This window comes from Medicago truncatula, chromosome 3, assembly GCF_003473485.1.
Source record: "Medicago truncatula cultivar Jemalong A17 chromosome 3, MtrunA17r5.0-ANR, whole genome shotgun sequence".
NCBI classification, from domain to species: domain Eukaryota; kingdom Viridiplantae; phylum Streptophyta; class Magnoliopsida; order Fabales; family Fabaceae; genus Medicago; species Medicago truncatula.
Window position 1 is genome coordinate 49036996 of NC_053044.1, and position 15690 is coordinate 49052685.

Sequence of the window (15690 nt, forward strand, 5' to 3'; positions counted from 1 at the left end):
ATCAAATTGAACCCTTTTTTACTTTTCGAAAGGGGTATTCTTCCCCGATTTAAATTTTAAAGACCTCCCAGTTATGAATTTTTTACAAAGTCTTTTTCTTCAAAATTATCCTGTCTCTTGCACAGTTATCGATTCTCAAAATGTTGGAATTTATGTGGCAAGCACAGTATTCATTTGATGACTCGAGGGAACTTAAATCTTTTTGATAATACAAGAATTGGTTCGTTAAAAATTCAACACAGTACTTATGCATGCATGTGAACAAAGGTTGAATCACATAATTCAAAAGCTAAAACAGTTTGATTTTTGACATTTTAAATTAGTAGTATAATAGTAATTTTTAGATGAAATAATTGTCTAATAGAAAAATGTAATGTAATGGTGTAAAATATGCTAAAAAGAAAAGGCCGGTGGTGGTAGTTGGTCACCGATAATTAACTAAAAACGATAAAATATTATGGGAAATGTTAACTAGTATCACGAGCACTGGTTAAAGACTTTAAATTGTAGTACTAACTTTTTATGAAAGTTTGTGTAATCAATATATTGAAAATTAAAAACTTATATTTTAAAAGAATAATTACTTAATTTAACATGCTTAAAAGAGCACTCGTTAACTAGACAGAAATATTACTAGTATCCAATAGCCCCCAATAATGTGCCTCTATAATAATAGTTTACCAAAACAGCTATGTCCAAGATATAGAATATTATATGTAATAATTTCGTGATTCTAATGGACTAGTTGTGAAATATTTTTGAATCCTATCTCCCCGTTTTAACAGGTTTGGCAAGGCACAGCCTAACTCTACAAAAGAAAGGAAGAAGGGTAATCACCAAATTGAGAGTCTTCAATCTTTGTGGATAGCTGCTATGCCGATCATCAGAAGCGTTACAAGGGAATATATTGGCAAGCCAATAAGATGCAAAGGTATGATTCCTCTTTAGTCTTTAATTTCTGTGAAGTGTTTGTTTAATTTGACAATTGTTCAAGAAATGGAACAGCTGCAATATGCAAAAAATCAGGTGAACCCCTTGTGATAGAGGAAGTTGAATTAGACCCACCTAAATCATGGGAAGTACGGATCAAAATTTTATGCACATCTCTCTGCCACTCTGATGTCACCTTTTGGAAAATGAATTCTTCAGTAAGCACAAATCCAAAGCATCGTACTAGTAGTAGTAGTTACTATAATTATTTCAAATGAAAATCCCGTAATTTTCTTTTTCAGGCACCTACTGCTAGGTTTCCAAGAATTTTAGGACACGAAGCTGTGGGGTAATATTTTTTTAGTTGAAGGAGAAAAAAAAAATATAACGTTGATATTAATGATTATTTTATAATTGTTTACATATTAGATTTAAACTTTCTCATTTAATATTTGTTATTTACAATTAAGTGTAGACTCGTGGAGAGTGTAGGGGAGAATGTGGAAGAAGTGAAAGAGGGGGACTTGGTCGTGCCAGTGTTCCTCCCAAACTGTGGTGAATGCATAGACTGCGGGAGCACAAAGAGCAACAATTGCACAAAGTTTGGGAACAAACCGATCCGTGACATGCCAAGAGATGGAACAAGCAGGTTTAGAGACATGAAAGGAGAAGTGGTGCATCATTTATTGGGTGTTAGTAGCTTTTCTGAGTATACAGTGGTGGATGTAACCCATGTGGTTAAAATTACTCATGATATTCCTCTTGATAAGGCTTGCTTGCTTAGTTGCGGTGTTTCCACAGGTTAGACTCACCTTTCAATTTAATTTGCGACCTTTATTTTGATTAAAAAACATAGAACCTTTAAGTTTGTTTGCATTTGTTTGGTTTCCATAATGACGTGCACGATATCGATCTCTAGCTTTGTCTCTTTAAAAACAACCGTGTTAATCAAACACTGCTTCTGCATCCGGTTTAAAGAATCTTTTTTATTCGGCAAGGATCTAAGGAAAATTCTACAAATTATACGATATTTTCAATTTGGTGGTTGCATTGTATTTGTATCCTTGCAGGGATTGGGGCAGCGTGGAAGGTGGCGGATGTAGAAAAAGGGACCACGGTGGCTATTTTTGGGCTTGGTGCTGTAGGCTTGGCTGTAAGTTTAGAGGACTTATAATTCACATTTGTGATTGATGATTATTCTATAGGTCCGTTTGCTACAGTTTAAAATAAAAGTGATTTTTACATAAAATAATTTAGAGATTACTTTATAGAGATTTTATGAAAAATTAGAATTTATTTTGTGTTTGTTTACATTTTATAGTAATAAAAATCACCTTTTTAAAACAAATAATTTAGTTTGTTTGAATACAACAATATAAAAGATATTTTTTGTTACAAAATTAGTTCAATCTTTTGAACCATATTTTCACTCTCCTCTAAAAAAAATCTATTTTTTGAGAAGTTGTTCTTAACAGTTCCCCATTTGAAGCTGTTTTTAGATTTTTTTTTAATTTTGATTTTTTAATAAAAAGTTGTAACAAACGGATTCAATACTTTTAAAAGTGATTATTTAAAAAATAATAATTTTTTTCTTAAAAAAAGCTATAACAAACGCTCACGCCTTTCAAATTGTTCTAGTTTTCTTAAAAGTGATTATTGAGAGTTACATTATGATTAAGATTTATTCACAAAAAGAGTAGATCAAATGTTATGATCCGATTGTTTGAACAATTTGAAGAGTCTATAGTGCAACCACCTTTGAGATTACCCACTCTATCAAAGACAAAAAAAAAAAGTTTAAATGTACTTAGTTGATCCCTATTTTATTTTTTTTAAATAGAAGTTTTGATCCCCTGTTATTTTAAAAACTAACTTTTTGGTACTTTCTTTAGCTTTTATTTTCTTCTTTTGAATTTTGGTTAGTCATTTAATTTTTTTTATGATAATTGCTTATTAAATTAGACTGAATACTTATATCAACAAAATACATGACTATTAAACACTACGATTTCATGAGTGAACATGCTACATCTTTAAAAAAAAAAAATAGAAATGAGAGGAGGATGAAAAAATCCAAAAAAGGTTAAAACTGATTTTTTAAAACAACACCACACACCAAATCCTGTCCATATCTTTCATTCTCATACACGAAAATAAAATCTTTGTAAAAAAAAAAAACATTGAGAATTAGTTTTAGGATAAAATTAAAATAAAATAACATTTAGGTTAGGATATTTCTTCCTGATAAAACAAATATATTTTTTTAAAGGGTGTGAGATAGTATTTTTAGTGTGATTTAACTAACCTCGAGTTTTGAATGGTGCGCAGGTTGCTGTAGCAGCAAAGCAACGAGGAGCTTCAAAGATTATAGGCGTTGATCTAAATCATGACAAATTTGAAATAGGTTTTTGTCTAGCCTTATTTTCAGTGATTTTTCTTCTTTTGTTTAAACACTATATATACTACAAGTTTTCTTTGCGGTGCACAAATTTATAAATTTACGTATGCTAAATGCCACCGTTTTCTTTTAGCTATTTTGAATATAGGGAAGCCTCATTTTCTTTCTCATCATATATACACACACAGGAAAACAATTTGGAATAACTGATTTTGTGAATCCCTCCTCCACCTCCAACGAGAAATCTGTAAGCGAGGTAAGTTACGTGAATAAAATGTTTGGTATCATTGTAGCATATTTTAGAAACCTCTTCCAAAATCGTGCCACCGTGATAGTCCAAAGTTTACAATACTCACACAACGTATGTACTTTTTTTTTTATTTGATCTTGAATTAATTTTTTGTTTTCTTTCCCCCTCTTATAGGTGATTAAGGATATGACAAATGGAGGAGCTGATTATTGCTTCGAATGCATAGGCTTGGCATCACTAATGACAGAGGCTTTTAATAGCAGTCGAGAAGTTTGTCTTCTAACATGCATTTGCATGCTTTTTAATGCAATTAATAAATCATTTAAAAAACCGAATAACATAACATTAACTAATTAATGGTTGGTATACTTTGATTAGGGTTGGGGGAAAACGGTGATAATTGGGGTGGAAATGCACGGTTCGCCATTGACTTTAAATCCTTATGACATTTTAAAAGGCAAAACCATTACGGGATCACTATTTGGAGGCTTGAAACCAAAATCTGATCTCCCCCTCCTTGCTCAGAAGTACTTAGACAAAGTAAGTGCTCTATGTATCTTTGGTTCCAATTTAAGGAGAATTTAGAGGTGTAAAATTGATTTATATCTTTAAAATGTTATGGAGAAAATTGATTTTGACTCTACAATCGATTAATCTTAAATATATTTTTAAATTCACTTGTACATGAATGAATATTATTCAAATATCATTTACTATTCTGGAACATTTCAGCAAAATGTTTGCACAAGCCAAAGATGTAGGTGCGTTTATTTATGGTATTTTTAGTCACAAATCCGTCATTAATGTATTACTGAGAGATTTGATTCATTTTTGGGGGATTAATTCCGCCAATAATAACCAAAATTCTTGTACTGGTTGAAGAATCATTTTGTCTCTAAAGTGAAAAGTTATTAGGATTAACTTTCTCAAAAATCTATTTTTCTTATTAAAAATAACGAGGTAACATAAACTAGTTAAAAATCAATTTTTGTTAACGATTGATTTTTTTAATAGTAAACTAACATAAATAGTTTTAGATTTTAATATCTTTTTTAATACTAAAACAAACGCTTGACAAAAAAAACTAAAAATGTAATTGGTTGTTGTCATTTCTGTTACAGGAACTTAACTTGGATGGCTTCATATCACAAGAGGTGGACTTCAAGGATATTAACAAAGCTTTTGACTATCTCCTTCAAGGAAAGAGTATCCGTTGCATTATAAGGATGGATCCTTGATTAGCTAACTTGACAACATTTCTTTGTTACCTCAAAACTCTTTCTTTCATTTACCTCCAACATATGATGGTAAACATCTGTCAATAAAAATTGATAGTAAACAGCTTCATAAATAAATTGGTTAATAATACTAATGGTACAAATGGAAATTTCATTCGCTAATGAATGATCTTTGTCCTCCATTACTTGAGTTAAACCTCAGAGATTACGCATCTATCGTGAAAATGTCCACATTTTAACATCGATGTTTGTTGAAAGAGGTCAAACCGTTGAATGAATTTTCGTACTTTGAAGAATTAATCTCTAACTTCTTAATATTGGAGGATATTTTAGAAAGAAAAAAAAAGATTTTTCATTTTTTAGGAAAGTCGTTTTTTAAGGAATACGGTTGGATATATTTCCTGAGATCTTTAACAAGAAAGATGCAATATTTAGGAGAAACTTATAGTCATTTTTCAAAACGTTAATGTATGACACAATTCAACATTTCAAATACATAACAACAAATAAAAAGTAAAAAAATAAAATAAAAAACACCCGTAATAAATTGAGTGAATTCTAGCAAAATACATTTCAAAGTCGGACTAGTTATGATGCAATATTAGGTATCCATTTGGAATGATAGGTTGTTGAAAGATGACCCTCCCATTCATTATTGGATACCTTGGACTCGTGATGATGATGATATTGGTATGCAACTTTGTGATATTTATGACGGTTGGTATGGTTTAGAACACAGATTAACCAGGGAGGTTAGTGGCAGTGGATTTCTGATTAAGGTGGTGGAAGTCCTCTATAATGATGGTGTTTAATCGAAGGGGTATCTATAAAACGACATTTTAATTCCAAAGTGAGTCCAATACAAGAGTAAAAGAGTAAAAAGCTGAGAGATACTATAATTAGGGCAAGACCTGCCTTATATGGGAAGTGGCACATGTCTTAATGGACTTAGTGTCTTAGGACCGTAGAACAGTGAGAAACATATTCATATTCATTAAATCGGTTCAGCGTCGTGAAAAGTTGGTTCTTAGCTCGATCGTTGTACTCTCATGTTTATACCCACTCGCGGTATGAGCTCGGCCTAATTGACAAAAAAAACTTGGTATCAAACAATGGAGATGGACAAAATATGAATAGTTCTACTCAAATCCCATTTAAATATCAAGTAAATAATAATATTTGTGCCCCATTTAAAAATGCCAAATGCATTTTTGGCCATATCCGAAAATTATCAATTTTTGAGGATAAAACCGAAGGAAGGAGGTTTAGGCACTAGTACAGTACTGGCGAGAGACATGGATTTACATGGTTATCTGAACAGAACAACCTTCCAAACTCTCAAACTCAGTTCAACTCCCACATGTTCCTCTTCGCGCTTCCTTTCTCCTTCACTTCACAAAACCCACAAATTTCCATTTCCACGACTCACCACCAAAGCTCTCTCCACCTCTTCCGCCGCCGTCCAAACATCTCCGACCACCACCACCATCTCCGACGACCAAGGTCATTCATTTCCCTCTTCTCTTAATTCTTTTTTTTAGTTTGTTTCTCATTCCTTAACAATGTAATTGAAGTAAAAAAAACGTTGTTATTGTAGGTGGAAAACATCAATGGAAAGCTACTATAGACTTCAAGTGGATAAAGGATAACAAAGAAACTGTTGCTGTTAATATAAAGAACCGCAATTCTGATGCTAATTTGGAATTCATTCTTCATCTTTATGATAAATTGTTTATTCTTCAGAAGGTTATGTTTCTCTTTATCCATTCCCTTTTAATTTAATTGGAAAATAACTAAAATGAGTTGCGTTGTATGTTTGTGTCTACATGATGAATGAATGTTCAAATTTTTAACTTAATTAAGCTCTATCACAGCATTGCTTATTTATAATGCAGTACCTATGTAATATGCGCACTTAATTAAGTCAAACTCAAACTGTTTTCATATAATGTACTTTATGATAATCGCTTATGGTATAAGAGCTTAATTAAGTTGAAGTCAATCTATTTTCATATAAGATATAAGTTGTTTTCATAAGTTATCCAGGACAAATCATGGAAATAAGTTGAAAATAACTTATGGACTTATCATAAGCTCTCCCAAACAGTCTCACAAGTGCTTATGCTAGTAGATAAGTTCAAAAAAGTCAATTCAAACAAACCCTAAATGTAATCAACCGCCAATCAAATGCTTGATGGTAGTAATGTCATAATTTCCAAAATATCTTTGTTCTTTTAATGGCTTAGCTAATTCGTTTCTTACAGATAGCAGGAAGTTGAGAGAGTTCGTGGAGAGAGGAATGCAGTGGCTAATAAGATGAAGGGAAAATTAGAACCATCTGAACGCCAAACACTAATTGAACAAGGTCATTGCTCTTGCCACGATTTCTAACCATTTGTTTGTTTGTGTTTGCATGCACGTGTTTTTATGTAAATTCTTTAAAACCGTCACATTATGAATGCAGGGAAGAATTTGAAGGAGGGACTTACTGCTTTGGAAGAAGACCTGGCGAAGCTTAATGATGAGCTTCAACGGGAAGCGCAGTGTATACCAAACATGACACATCCAGATGTTCCAATAGGAGGGGAGGATTCTTCCACGATAAGGAAGACGGTATTTTCAATTATTACCAATTTCATTCATTTTTTTCTTCTCTGAGTGAAAAGGTTGCCTGTTGGTCTTGCTCAGGTATCAATTTCGTATCTCTCAAGTATTAATGATGTATTTTGGGATTTTTGTAGGTTGGCAGCTCTCCTAAATTTAGTTTTCCTGTCAAGGATCATCTCCAACTTGGAAAGGAACTTGATCTTTTTGATTTTGATGCTGCTGCAGAGGTATAGTATGAATAATTTAACGCTTAAAGCATTGTTTATTCAAAGTATGGCTATTTATAGTGTAAATTTGAGGTGTAGGTTAATGACATATAACATATTAGCAACAGGTAAAGGTGAAACAATTCATTGTCAACGTGATTCTCTTGGAATTTACTTATTTGGTACTCTTATTATTATTTTTTACCAAAGTACTCTTATTATTTTATAGGAAACACAATAGTGTCTTAGGTGCAACGTCTTGCTTGAAAAGTATATGATATTTGATTGAATAAACCTTCAACTTTTCATAATTAAATGTTTATATCCATGACCGTTCCTGTGTATGATGTTGTTGGATTGGAAGACTTTATCTTAAGCGTTAACTTGATGGTAACTTATTCCTTGTTTTTTATTTTAATGATTATGTTGAAGTTTGGATCTTCAAAAGAAATAACATGATGTCTCATCTCTCATGCATCTAACATATGGTGCTTCACAGGTCAGTGGTTCAAAGTTCTACTACCTGAAAAATGAAGCAGTTTTATTAGAGATGGCTCTTCTCAATTGGACACTCTCAGAAGTGATGAAGAGAGGCTTTACTCCACTAACAACACCTGAAATTGTACGGTCCTCTGTTGTTGAAAAATGTGGGTTCCAACCTCGTGCGAAAAATACCCAGGTTTGTGTTTGTGTATTTCTTAGCCAATGTAAATTGTAAATGGCTGTTGGCCATTTATTTCTCACAATGTAATGGTAATCATAATGAGGCCCAACCTTGCTTCATGGTGCAAAGCATTGCAACACCATTAGATTTTCCCTAAAAATACTTCTGCTTTGTGTTTTTGGTGTGATGAATGAATTTCATTACTTCTATTGATGTTTCATCCCAACATCAAACAGGTTTATTCTATCGATGACAGTGACCAATGCCTTATCGGCACTGCAGAGATTCCTGTTGGGGGACTTCATATGGATTCTATACTTGCTGAGTCAATGTTGCCCTTAAAATATGTCGCATTTTCTCATTGTTTCCGTACCGAGGCAGGTGCTGCTGGCACTGCAACAAGGTAATTGATTATTGAGCTTACTTGTTCCTACCATGTCCCTAGGTATTGGTTTGACCACATTTATATCGGCAGTAATATTCATTTGACCACATATTTATATCGGCAGTAATATTCAACTTTCTGCCAGCCAAAATGTATATAATCAGTCAAAGTTCCTACTCTTAAGTCTCATCCTACATATCAATGTTCATGTTTATGTGTATTTACTTCTAAACTTTATGATATTGATTGATAATGAGCAGGGGTCTTTATCGTGTCCACCAATTCAGCAAAATTGAAATGTTTATTTTCTGCCGCCCAGAAGAGAGTGATTATTACCACGAAGAGCTTATTAAAATTGAAGAAGACATGTTCTCATCCCTAGGGTTACATTTCAAGTGAGAGTTACTACTTAGCACATCCTTTCTCCATTCTATAACATGATCCCATTACTGCGTCTATTATAACTGTGAGCATTTCTGCAGAACTTTGGATATGGCCTCCGAAGATTTAGGCGCACCTGCTTATCGTAAATTTGATGTTGAGGCATGGATGCCTGGTTTAGAACGGTTTGGTGAGGTCAGTATTTTGTTCCCTTTGGTCTGACATCATCTCTTTTTTAATGTAATTACTAATTGGTTAATCATCTTAAATACAGCCACACTAAACTAAGATGTTGGACTCGTGTGGGTAATGGGTTTTAGTTAAGGTCGAATCAATCAGGAGTATTTGAGTTTGAACCCTGACTGAAACAGTTCTTGGTCAAACTTTAATTACCTCCCGGTCGAAATGTGGATTATCAAGGGAATTGGAGGATTAAGATAAAAAAAAAAAATACATCCCCACTATAGCTGCATGCACTAAGTCAGTGATTATTGAAGCTTAGCTTAACATCATCTCATGAAAAACTGTGGCTTTATATATACAATCTGCTGAGCTTGTTTCCTCTTCATGTTTGATATAACGGCAGATCTCAAGTGCATCTAATTGCACAGACTATCAGAGCCGTCGACTGGGAATCCGGTATCGTCCATCAGAAGTACTTGTCCCAGGTCCAAAAAAATCTAAAGGCAATCTCGCTCCACCACAGTTTGTTCACACGTTAAATGCAACAGCATGTGCTGTACCGCGAATGATTATATGTCTACTTGAGAATTACCAACAAGAAGACGGATCTGTCCTTATTCCGGAGCCATTGAGGCCATTCATGGGAGGACTTGATATTATCACAAGAAAATCATGATATTGTGTACCATAACATTCTTTTGTTCATCTGAAGGATGCTGTTGCGGCATTAGATTGTAGTCATAGATGAGTTGAAGCAATTTCATTAAAATGAAAATGGCACTGATTAGTTTGTTGTACAAAATAATCTTATATTTTTTTTTGTTACAACAAAATAATCTTATATCAGGTCAGCATGTCAATTTTTTTTTCCTTTTTTAATCTTAGTACGATTTTTACTTAATTACTTCTCTATTTAACGAATACCAACAATAAAGGGAGTTTGCAAGAGCTCATTTGAGTTTATCTTATGATATATTTAAACAAAAATTAGAAAAACTAAAAATAATTTGTCCACGAATTTTTGTAAAAGTTCGATAATAATTTATAAAAATTGTCCTCGTGTGTAAATCTAAGTAAACTCCAGTTACCAGATTACTTGACCATTTTTTTTTATTATTATAGAAATTGCTTTTATAGATTATGAAAGTTCTCCATATGTCACAATTTTTTTTGACTAAAGCGACATTCAGGAGTATTATACATTATTTTGGTGAAGTCATCGTAGCAAATCAGGACAGAGGGAAACATAAACATGAGAGGAACAAAACAAATTAAATCATGCTTAACATTTTGTTATCTTCTAAGGAACAAAAAGTATAATTACAATAATGCAATTTGCAATAAAGCATGTAAACAACTCCCTAGCTATGTTAAACAGCTCTTCTCTTTTACATAAATAAGTGATGCTCACTCAACTCAATAAATCAAAGAATAAATGAATGAATAAGTTTTCCTTCCAAAAGCACCATCATATAAGAATCTCATGTTGTCACCTTCCAGCTTTGTATATCAAAATTCCCTCGTTCCTTTTTTTCTTTCTTTTCCTTCTAGACATATACACTCAGCTACCAGTCCTTATAACACCTTCTTCCAGCTGAATTTGTTTCAGATTGTGTTATGAGTCATTCTTTCACCAATGTGTTAACTTGTGAAGGAAAATGCTTTTGCTTTAACTTGAGTAGGCTTTTTATACTGTAGGTGGTGATTCTTTACGACATAAACAATCAGGTAAAGGATTTGCATAAAATGTTTCTTCTGAACGAAACCTGTCCACTCCCTTTGTTCCAGGAATGGGTCCTTTTCTCTTCCTTAATAAGCCAACCCTACCAAACACACCACAAACCAAATATCAATCAAATAAATAAATTGTTTTAATCATTAGTATAATCTGAGGTGTAAACATGTCTCTGAATGAGTAATATGCAAGTCAATTCCAACTACGTATTAACATATTCTACGACCCCTAACAAATGATTTTACGATCTTATCACACTTAAATGAAATATGATATACGATATGTATATAAAACATATTTATCCAACTATTATTAAACTACTTGACATTTACATTAATGTTTTTCTATTTTTTCCAATTACATACCTTCCTTTGTGGAGATCATTCACTTTTTTGGACAGTTGTTCCCCCTCAGTTATTGATCCAATCGCCAGTTTATCGAACAGACGAACGAGAGCTTTCCTATTAAAAAGAAGCAAAGGCAAACATTAGGGATAATGAATTACAAAATTAATTCATCTGCTTAGGAGAGAAAGAGAGGCTCACCTATCTGGAGAAATGGTTCTTCCTCTCCCAAGAAAACGACGATGGCCTTCAACCGCTCGCGCCATGTTGCCAGGGTAAGAATGTACAAATACATCACTTTCAACAGATACAATATAGTCAAGAGCAGCCATTTGCGACGCATGATTAGAAAATGGTTCAAGCTCTTCAATAGATGCCAACTTTTCCTGATATTAGTTACATGTAGATTAAATAAGAAACCAGTTCAAACAATGCTTTATCAATCTTCATTCACCAAGAAACAACAATAAAGTCTTGTAATTTCTAACCTTGCTCATTAAAAAGGGATAGCGTGATCGCAATTCAGTCATATGGGATTCACCCCCATATATCTCCCCTGCAGCAATATATATTGGAGTCTTTGCAGGGTATCCAAGAGCACTAAGGAAAATTCCAACTTCCTTTGGAGTTAAGGGACAATACCCTTTGGCCCTCTCTTCTTTTGGATCGATGTGCTTTCTTTTCCAATAAGTAGTATTCTCTCTGTAAGTTTGGTTCATGTTAGTCATTTCAAACATCAGGAAGAAAAATTAAACTGAAAATTTGACAGAATTTTGAAGCATCATTACCTGATAATCCGTAGTTCCTTGGCCTCAGAAGTTGATAAATCATGCGTGCAGCCGCTGAATGCAAGCATATCCTTCTCATAGCGCAAGTGTAATGTGATATAAGGACCATATGATCTCATCCTCTCCACCAATATCTGCAAATACCCAAAAAGTATTTAAAAAACGATAGAAAGAAAAAATCCAAAAGTAATGAAACAAAGAAGCCAACAAGAGTTTGTATCTACTGATATACCTTCCCCATCTGTTCAATGCGAGGAGAAAAACGAAGAGCTTCATAACAAGCACGGCAGCGAAGCTTTTGAATATCTTGAGGTAGATGGTTATTTGCTAGTCGAGAATCTGATTTGGAAGCTTGAATAACCTTTAGTCAATCGTAAGAAAATTGTAGAGTATGTTAGAGAACTTAGATATTAAGGTCAATAAATGATAAATCAACAATAAGATAGAAATTTATATACAAAGAGATTACATACTTTGAAATTATCCCAAAGGGCTGCAATCTCATTTTGATAGTAATCCATACCAGACCAGCTTTTGAATTGTTTCACCATTTTAGGGGCATTAGCCAGCTCCTTGGGAAGTTTGTTAATGATTTTTATATCATCAGCAAGAGAACTAATAAACCTCTTTTCGTCAAAGATGTCTGAGAAAATGCTGCAAATTAAACAAAAGATTGTAAAATATAATTATGCAAAATCCAAAAACAAAAAAGAGATTTTTTTTTTTATAAACCTTGAGAATTAAAATAAAAAATACCTACTATCTTGCCAAAATGACTTTTTATCAAGTTCTGGAATTACAAGAGTAGCATTTATAATGCGAGCTATAGCTACCATATCACATATCTGCAGAAAAAGCAACAAATTTTAAGCTTCTAGCAAAACAACAATTTAAAAAACATTTTAACATCTAATGAAAATCAAATACAAAAGATAAATTCATGTGAAATAAGTTTTGGCGTTAAAACAAAGAAATTTCATATCAGAGTAATATAAAGAGAGAAATAATACCCCGGCGCGCATTTGGTTGAGTCCTCCATTTGTATGAACTAGGAGGTAACCTTGTGAATTTTCAGGAGCTGGAGGAGAAACATTTAACATTTCATTTAAGTACAATAAACACAAACACACGATTACAAATTGCAACATAAAGTTAAAAGTTTCTTACTAGTGTAGTTAGGAGTAGGCTTTGTACAGGGTAGAAACCCATGATTTGGAGGTGGCTTCCATAGTTTCTCATAGTCTGGATCCCCACTTGAATCATTCAACTGTCAAAACTAAAGGAGTCAAAATAAATAAAAAATAAAAAATAAAAAAAAAATGGAAAAACTCATAATACCTCTGTATAATTTAAAATATATATGCGTAGAAACACATTTTTAGGAGGTAATACATAACACGACACACCAATGCAGCTAGTAAACACTAAAAATCAAATATAACAAGCCTTGGATGATATATATTAATAAACATTCCTTAAAAAAAATAAAAAATGATACTAATAAACATTAGTACATTATAAGACCTTGGGTAGTATAGATTGAAATAATTGAGTTATCTTTTTGCAAACACAAAAACCAGTTAAGTTTTAAACAAAGAGATCAATAAACTAGTTCTTTAGGTAGTATAGATTGGAAATACAAGACCTTGGGAGCAGAGGGTGGAGCCTTAGATGAATGGGGTGGAACAAACTCTCGGGTCCAGCTTTGAAGGTTACGAAACTGTCACATTTTCAATTTAACAAAAAACATTTCGATTAATAAGACATTTAGTCTAACAGAAATATCAATTTTTTCTAACTATATGCAATAATATAAATAAACAATTACGCATAGAGATATACTTGTGTCTAAATAAATATATTTGGGCACAATATTGATGGTGACTAAATATTTTTTCTAATTTCATTTGAGGGTGTGCCTAACAATTTCAATTTGGATTGTGTCTATGAAAAAATTTCTCTTATGGGTGGTAATAGATAGACAGATTAAGTGCCTAGAGAAAAGCGTGAACCAAAATTGGAAAATTTAAATAAAACATTGTTGAAGTCAATAGTTTACTTAAAATTGAAGCTTCTCAATAAGAATCTCAAAATAGGGTCATTGAGAGAGGCCAGAAAAGTAATAAAAAATAAAAAATAAATAAAAAGTCAAAAACAGAATCTGGTACTTAGCAAATATTGTTAGAGAAGACCACGGAGTATCCAAAACAATAGGAACAAACTCACACCAAATAACCAAACCTAAAAAGTGTTTTTGTTTTTGTTTTAATGGCACAAAAATAAAAACAGAATATAGATGAATTATTATGAGAAAAAGAAGAAAGATACTAACCATGTGAATCTTTTCATTGAAGTTATTAGGATCAGTTGGAGAAGTTGATACGTGCACATGAACAAAGAAGAAACAAGTAATGGTTATTGAAAGAATGATTGCACCGAGGAATCTCCTTATTAGAATGGCCAATGAAACTTTTCTGCGTTTCTGCATTGATCCTTTTGGTAAAACACTGAATTCACCTAAGTTGATTATGCTCTTTCTCCCTACTAAACAATCATAAATAAATTACATTATAAGTAAAAAAAAAATGACATAACAGAAAAAGAACAAAACCAGGTACTAGGTTCGGGAATGTTGTTAATAATAATGATAATAATATAACAGAAAAAGAACATGAACCTCGGACTCTCGGAGTGCTCATGTTTGGAACGAGGATGATGATGAGTATTTAAATGAAACAATGATATTTGTTTTGTTTGATGGTGTTTGGTTTTGGCTTTTTGTGAATGTTATGTGCTATTGCCACCTTGATGTGGACGGTTTCTTTATATATCTGAATATTTATTTCACGATGATCACTTCAGTCGAGTAATTCCTTTTGCATAACTGACTCCTCTTTTAATGCTTCCTACTACTTCTAAGATTTTGTGCGGGGCCTTTTCCTTATTTTTCTCTCTCATTCTTTCTTTTCTTTTTTAATTAATTAAAAGATAAACGTAAATAAAGAGCAAATGGTCACTTTAGTCACTGATTCACTCCTGATTAAATAAGTACTCTGCACTTCCGTTATCACTTTAGTCCCTAGCCTTAAATAATCTGTTAAGTGTATGACATGGACTAAAATGAAAGTAGAAAATGGTCACTTTAGTTCCTGAACCAAAAATCAATATTCTTAACTTGAAACTCAAATCCCTAAATGTCATCCCTAAATATACACTAAGGTACCGTTTGGCCAGGCTTTTTTTCGGTCTAAAAGCTACTTTAAAACAAAGTTAAAATAAAGCTCTTTAAGAAAAAGGCCAAAGCTGTTTGGTTTCTTTATTTTTTTTTTAGTTCTAAAGTTATTTTTGAGTTAAAAGCTGTTTGGCAAAATATTGTACAAAACTTTGAATTTATTATTTTTTGGTGGTGTCTGGGGTTCGAACCCGGGACCTTGCATATATTTATGCATTGTCTGTAAATAAAAAAACTTTGAATTCATTATGAATTAACATAATAAATAAAAAAATGTCTAAAATATTTTTTTGAGGGAAAAAATGTTTAAAATATAAAAGATATATTTTTACCAATACTATATTTACTC

At 32.6% G+C, this 15690-nt stretch overlaps 3 protein-coding genes across 7 annotated transcripts; 2 read left to right on the forward strand and 1 right to left on the reverse strand.

Annotated features, from left to right (window-relative positions):
• The first annotated feature begins 633 nt into the window (after positions 1–633).
• Positions 634–5112, forward strand: LOC11431241 (alcohol dehydrogenase-like 2). 2 transcript variants are annotated; one of them, XM_003602785.4, is made up of 10 exons: positions 634–931; positions 1006–1148; positions 1233–1279; positions 1406–1731; positions 2001–2083; positions 3259–3334; positions 3517–3584; positions 3753–3848; positions 3957–4118; positions 4700–5112. In XM_003602785.4, exons 1-10 carry the CDS (start codon positions 874–876, stop codon positions 4814–4816), a joined length of 1176 nt encoding a protein of 391 aa, XP_003602833.1. In that variant the 5' UTR covers positions 634–873; the 3' UTR covers positions 4817–5112. The 2 variants fall into 2 exon arrangements, with proteins under 2 accessions (XP_003602833.1, XP_013461678.1); XM_013606224.3 differs by having other exon boundaries at positions 712–931; positions 1027–1148.
• An 885-nt stretch (positions 5113–5997) lies between these two features.
• Positions 5998–10088, forward strand: LOC11434218 (serine--tRNA ligase, chloroplastic/mitochondrial). 4 transcript variants are annotated; one of them, XM_003602786.4, is made up of 10 exons: positions 5998–6319; positions 6414–6562; positions 7088–7181; positions 7281–7429; positions 7558–7650; positions 8129–8308; positions 8530–8696; positions 8939–9073; positions 9161–9254; positions 9646–10088. In XM_003602786.4, the coding sequence occupies exons 1-10, from the start codon at positions 6013–6015 to the stop codon at positions 9916–9918; spliced, it is 1641 nt and encodes a 546-aa protein (XP_003602834.1). In that variant the 5' UTR covers positions 5998–6012; the 3' UTR covers positions 9919–10088. The 4 variants fall into 4 exon arrangements, with proteins under 4 accessions (XP_003602834.1, XP_003602835.3, XP_024635499.1 ...); XM_003602787.4 differs by lacking the exon at positions 9646–10088 and adding an exon at positions 9334–9617 and having other exon boundaries at positions 6020–6319; XM_024779731.2 differs by having other exon boundaries at positions 6107–6319; positions 7081–7181.
• A 440-nt stretch (positions 10089–10528) lies between these two features.
• Positions 10529–14647, reverse strand: LOC11434669 (O-fucosyltransferase 7). The gene is made up of 12 exons (XM_024779013.2): positions 14442–14647; positions 13755–13829; positions 13277–13376; positions 13120–13187; positions 12866–12954; positions 12583–12763; positions 12342–12470; positions 12110–12243; positions 11810–12023; positions 11523–11707; positions 11343–11438; positions 10529–11065 (listed from the first exon to the last, which is right to left on the reverse strand). The coding sequence occupies exons 1-12, from the start codon at positions 14595–14597 to the stop codon at positions 10930–10932; spliced, it is 1563 nt and encodes a 520-aa protein (XP_024634781.2). The 5' UTR covers positions 14598–14647; the 3' UTR covers positions 10529–10929.
• Positions 14648–15690: the final 1043 nt, after the last annotated feature.

Coding starts and splice junctions, on each gene's coding strand:
- LOC11434669 (XM_024779013.2), bottom strand. CDS start 14,597: ATGCAGAAACGCAGAAAAGTTTCATTGGCCATTCTAATAAGGAGATTC. Junction 12,244..12,341: donor GCATTGAACAGATGGGGAAG/GTATATCAGTAG, acceptor GGGTATTTGCAG/ATATTGGTGGAGAGGATGAG. Junction 11,066..11,342: donor AATGATCTCCACAAAGGAAG/GTATGTAATTGG, acceptor TGTGTTTGGTAG/GGTTGGCTTATTAAGGAAGA.
- LOC11434218 (XM_003602786.4), top strand. CDS start 6,013: ATGCCAAATGCATTTTTGGCCATATCCGAAAATTATCAATTTTTGAGG. Junction 8,309..8,529: donor CTCGTGCGAAAAATACCCAG/GTTTGTGTTTGT, acceptor AACATCAAACAG/GTTTATTCTATCGATGACAG. Junction 8,697..8,938: donor GCTGCTGGCACTGCAACAAG/GTAATTGATTAT, acceptor GATAATGAGCAG/GGGTCTTTATCGTGTCCACC.
- LOC11431241 (XM_003602785.4), top strand. CDS start 874: ATGCCGATCATCAGAAGCGTTACAAGGGAATATATTGGCAAGCCAATA. Junction 3,335..3,516: donor TCATGACAAATTTGAAATAG/GTTTTTGTCTAG, acceptor ATACACACACAG/GAAAACAATTTGGAATAACT. Junction 3,585..3,752: donor ACGAGAAATCTGTAAGCGAG/GTAAGTTACGTG, acceptor CCCCTCTTATAG/GTGATTAAGGATATGACAAA.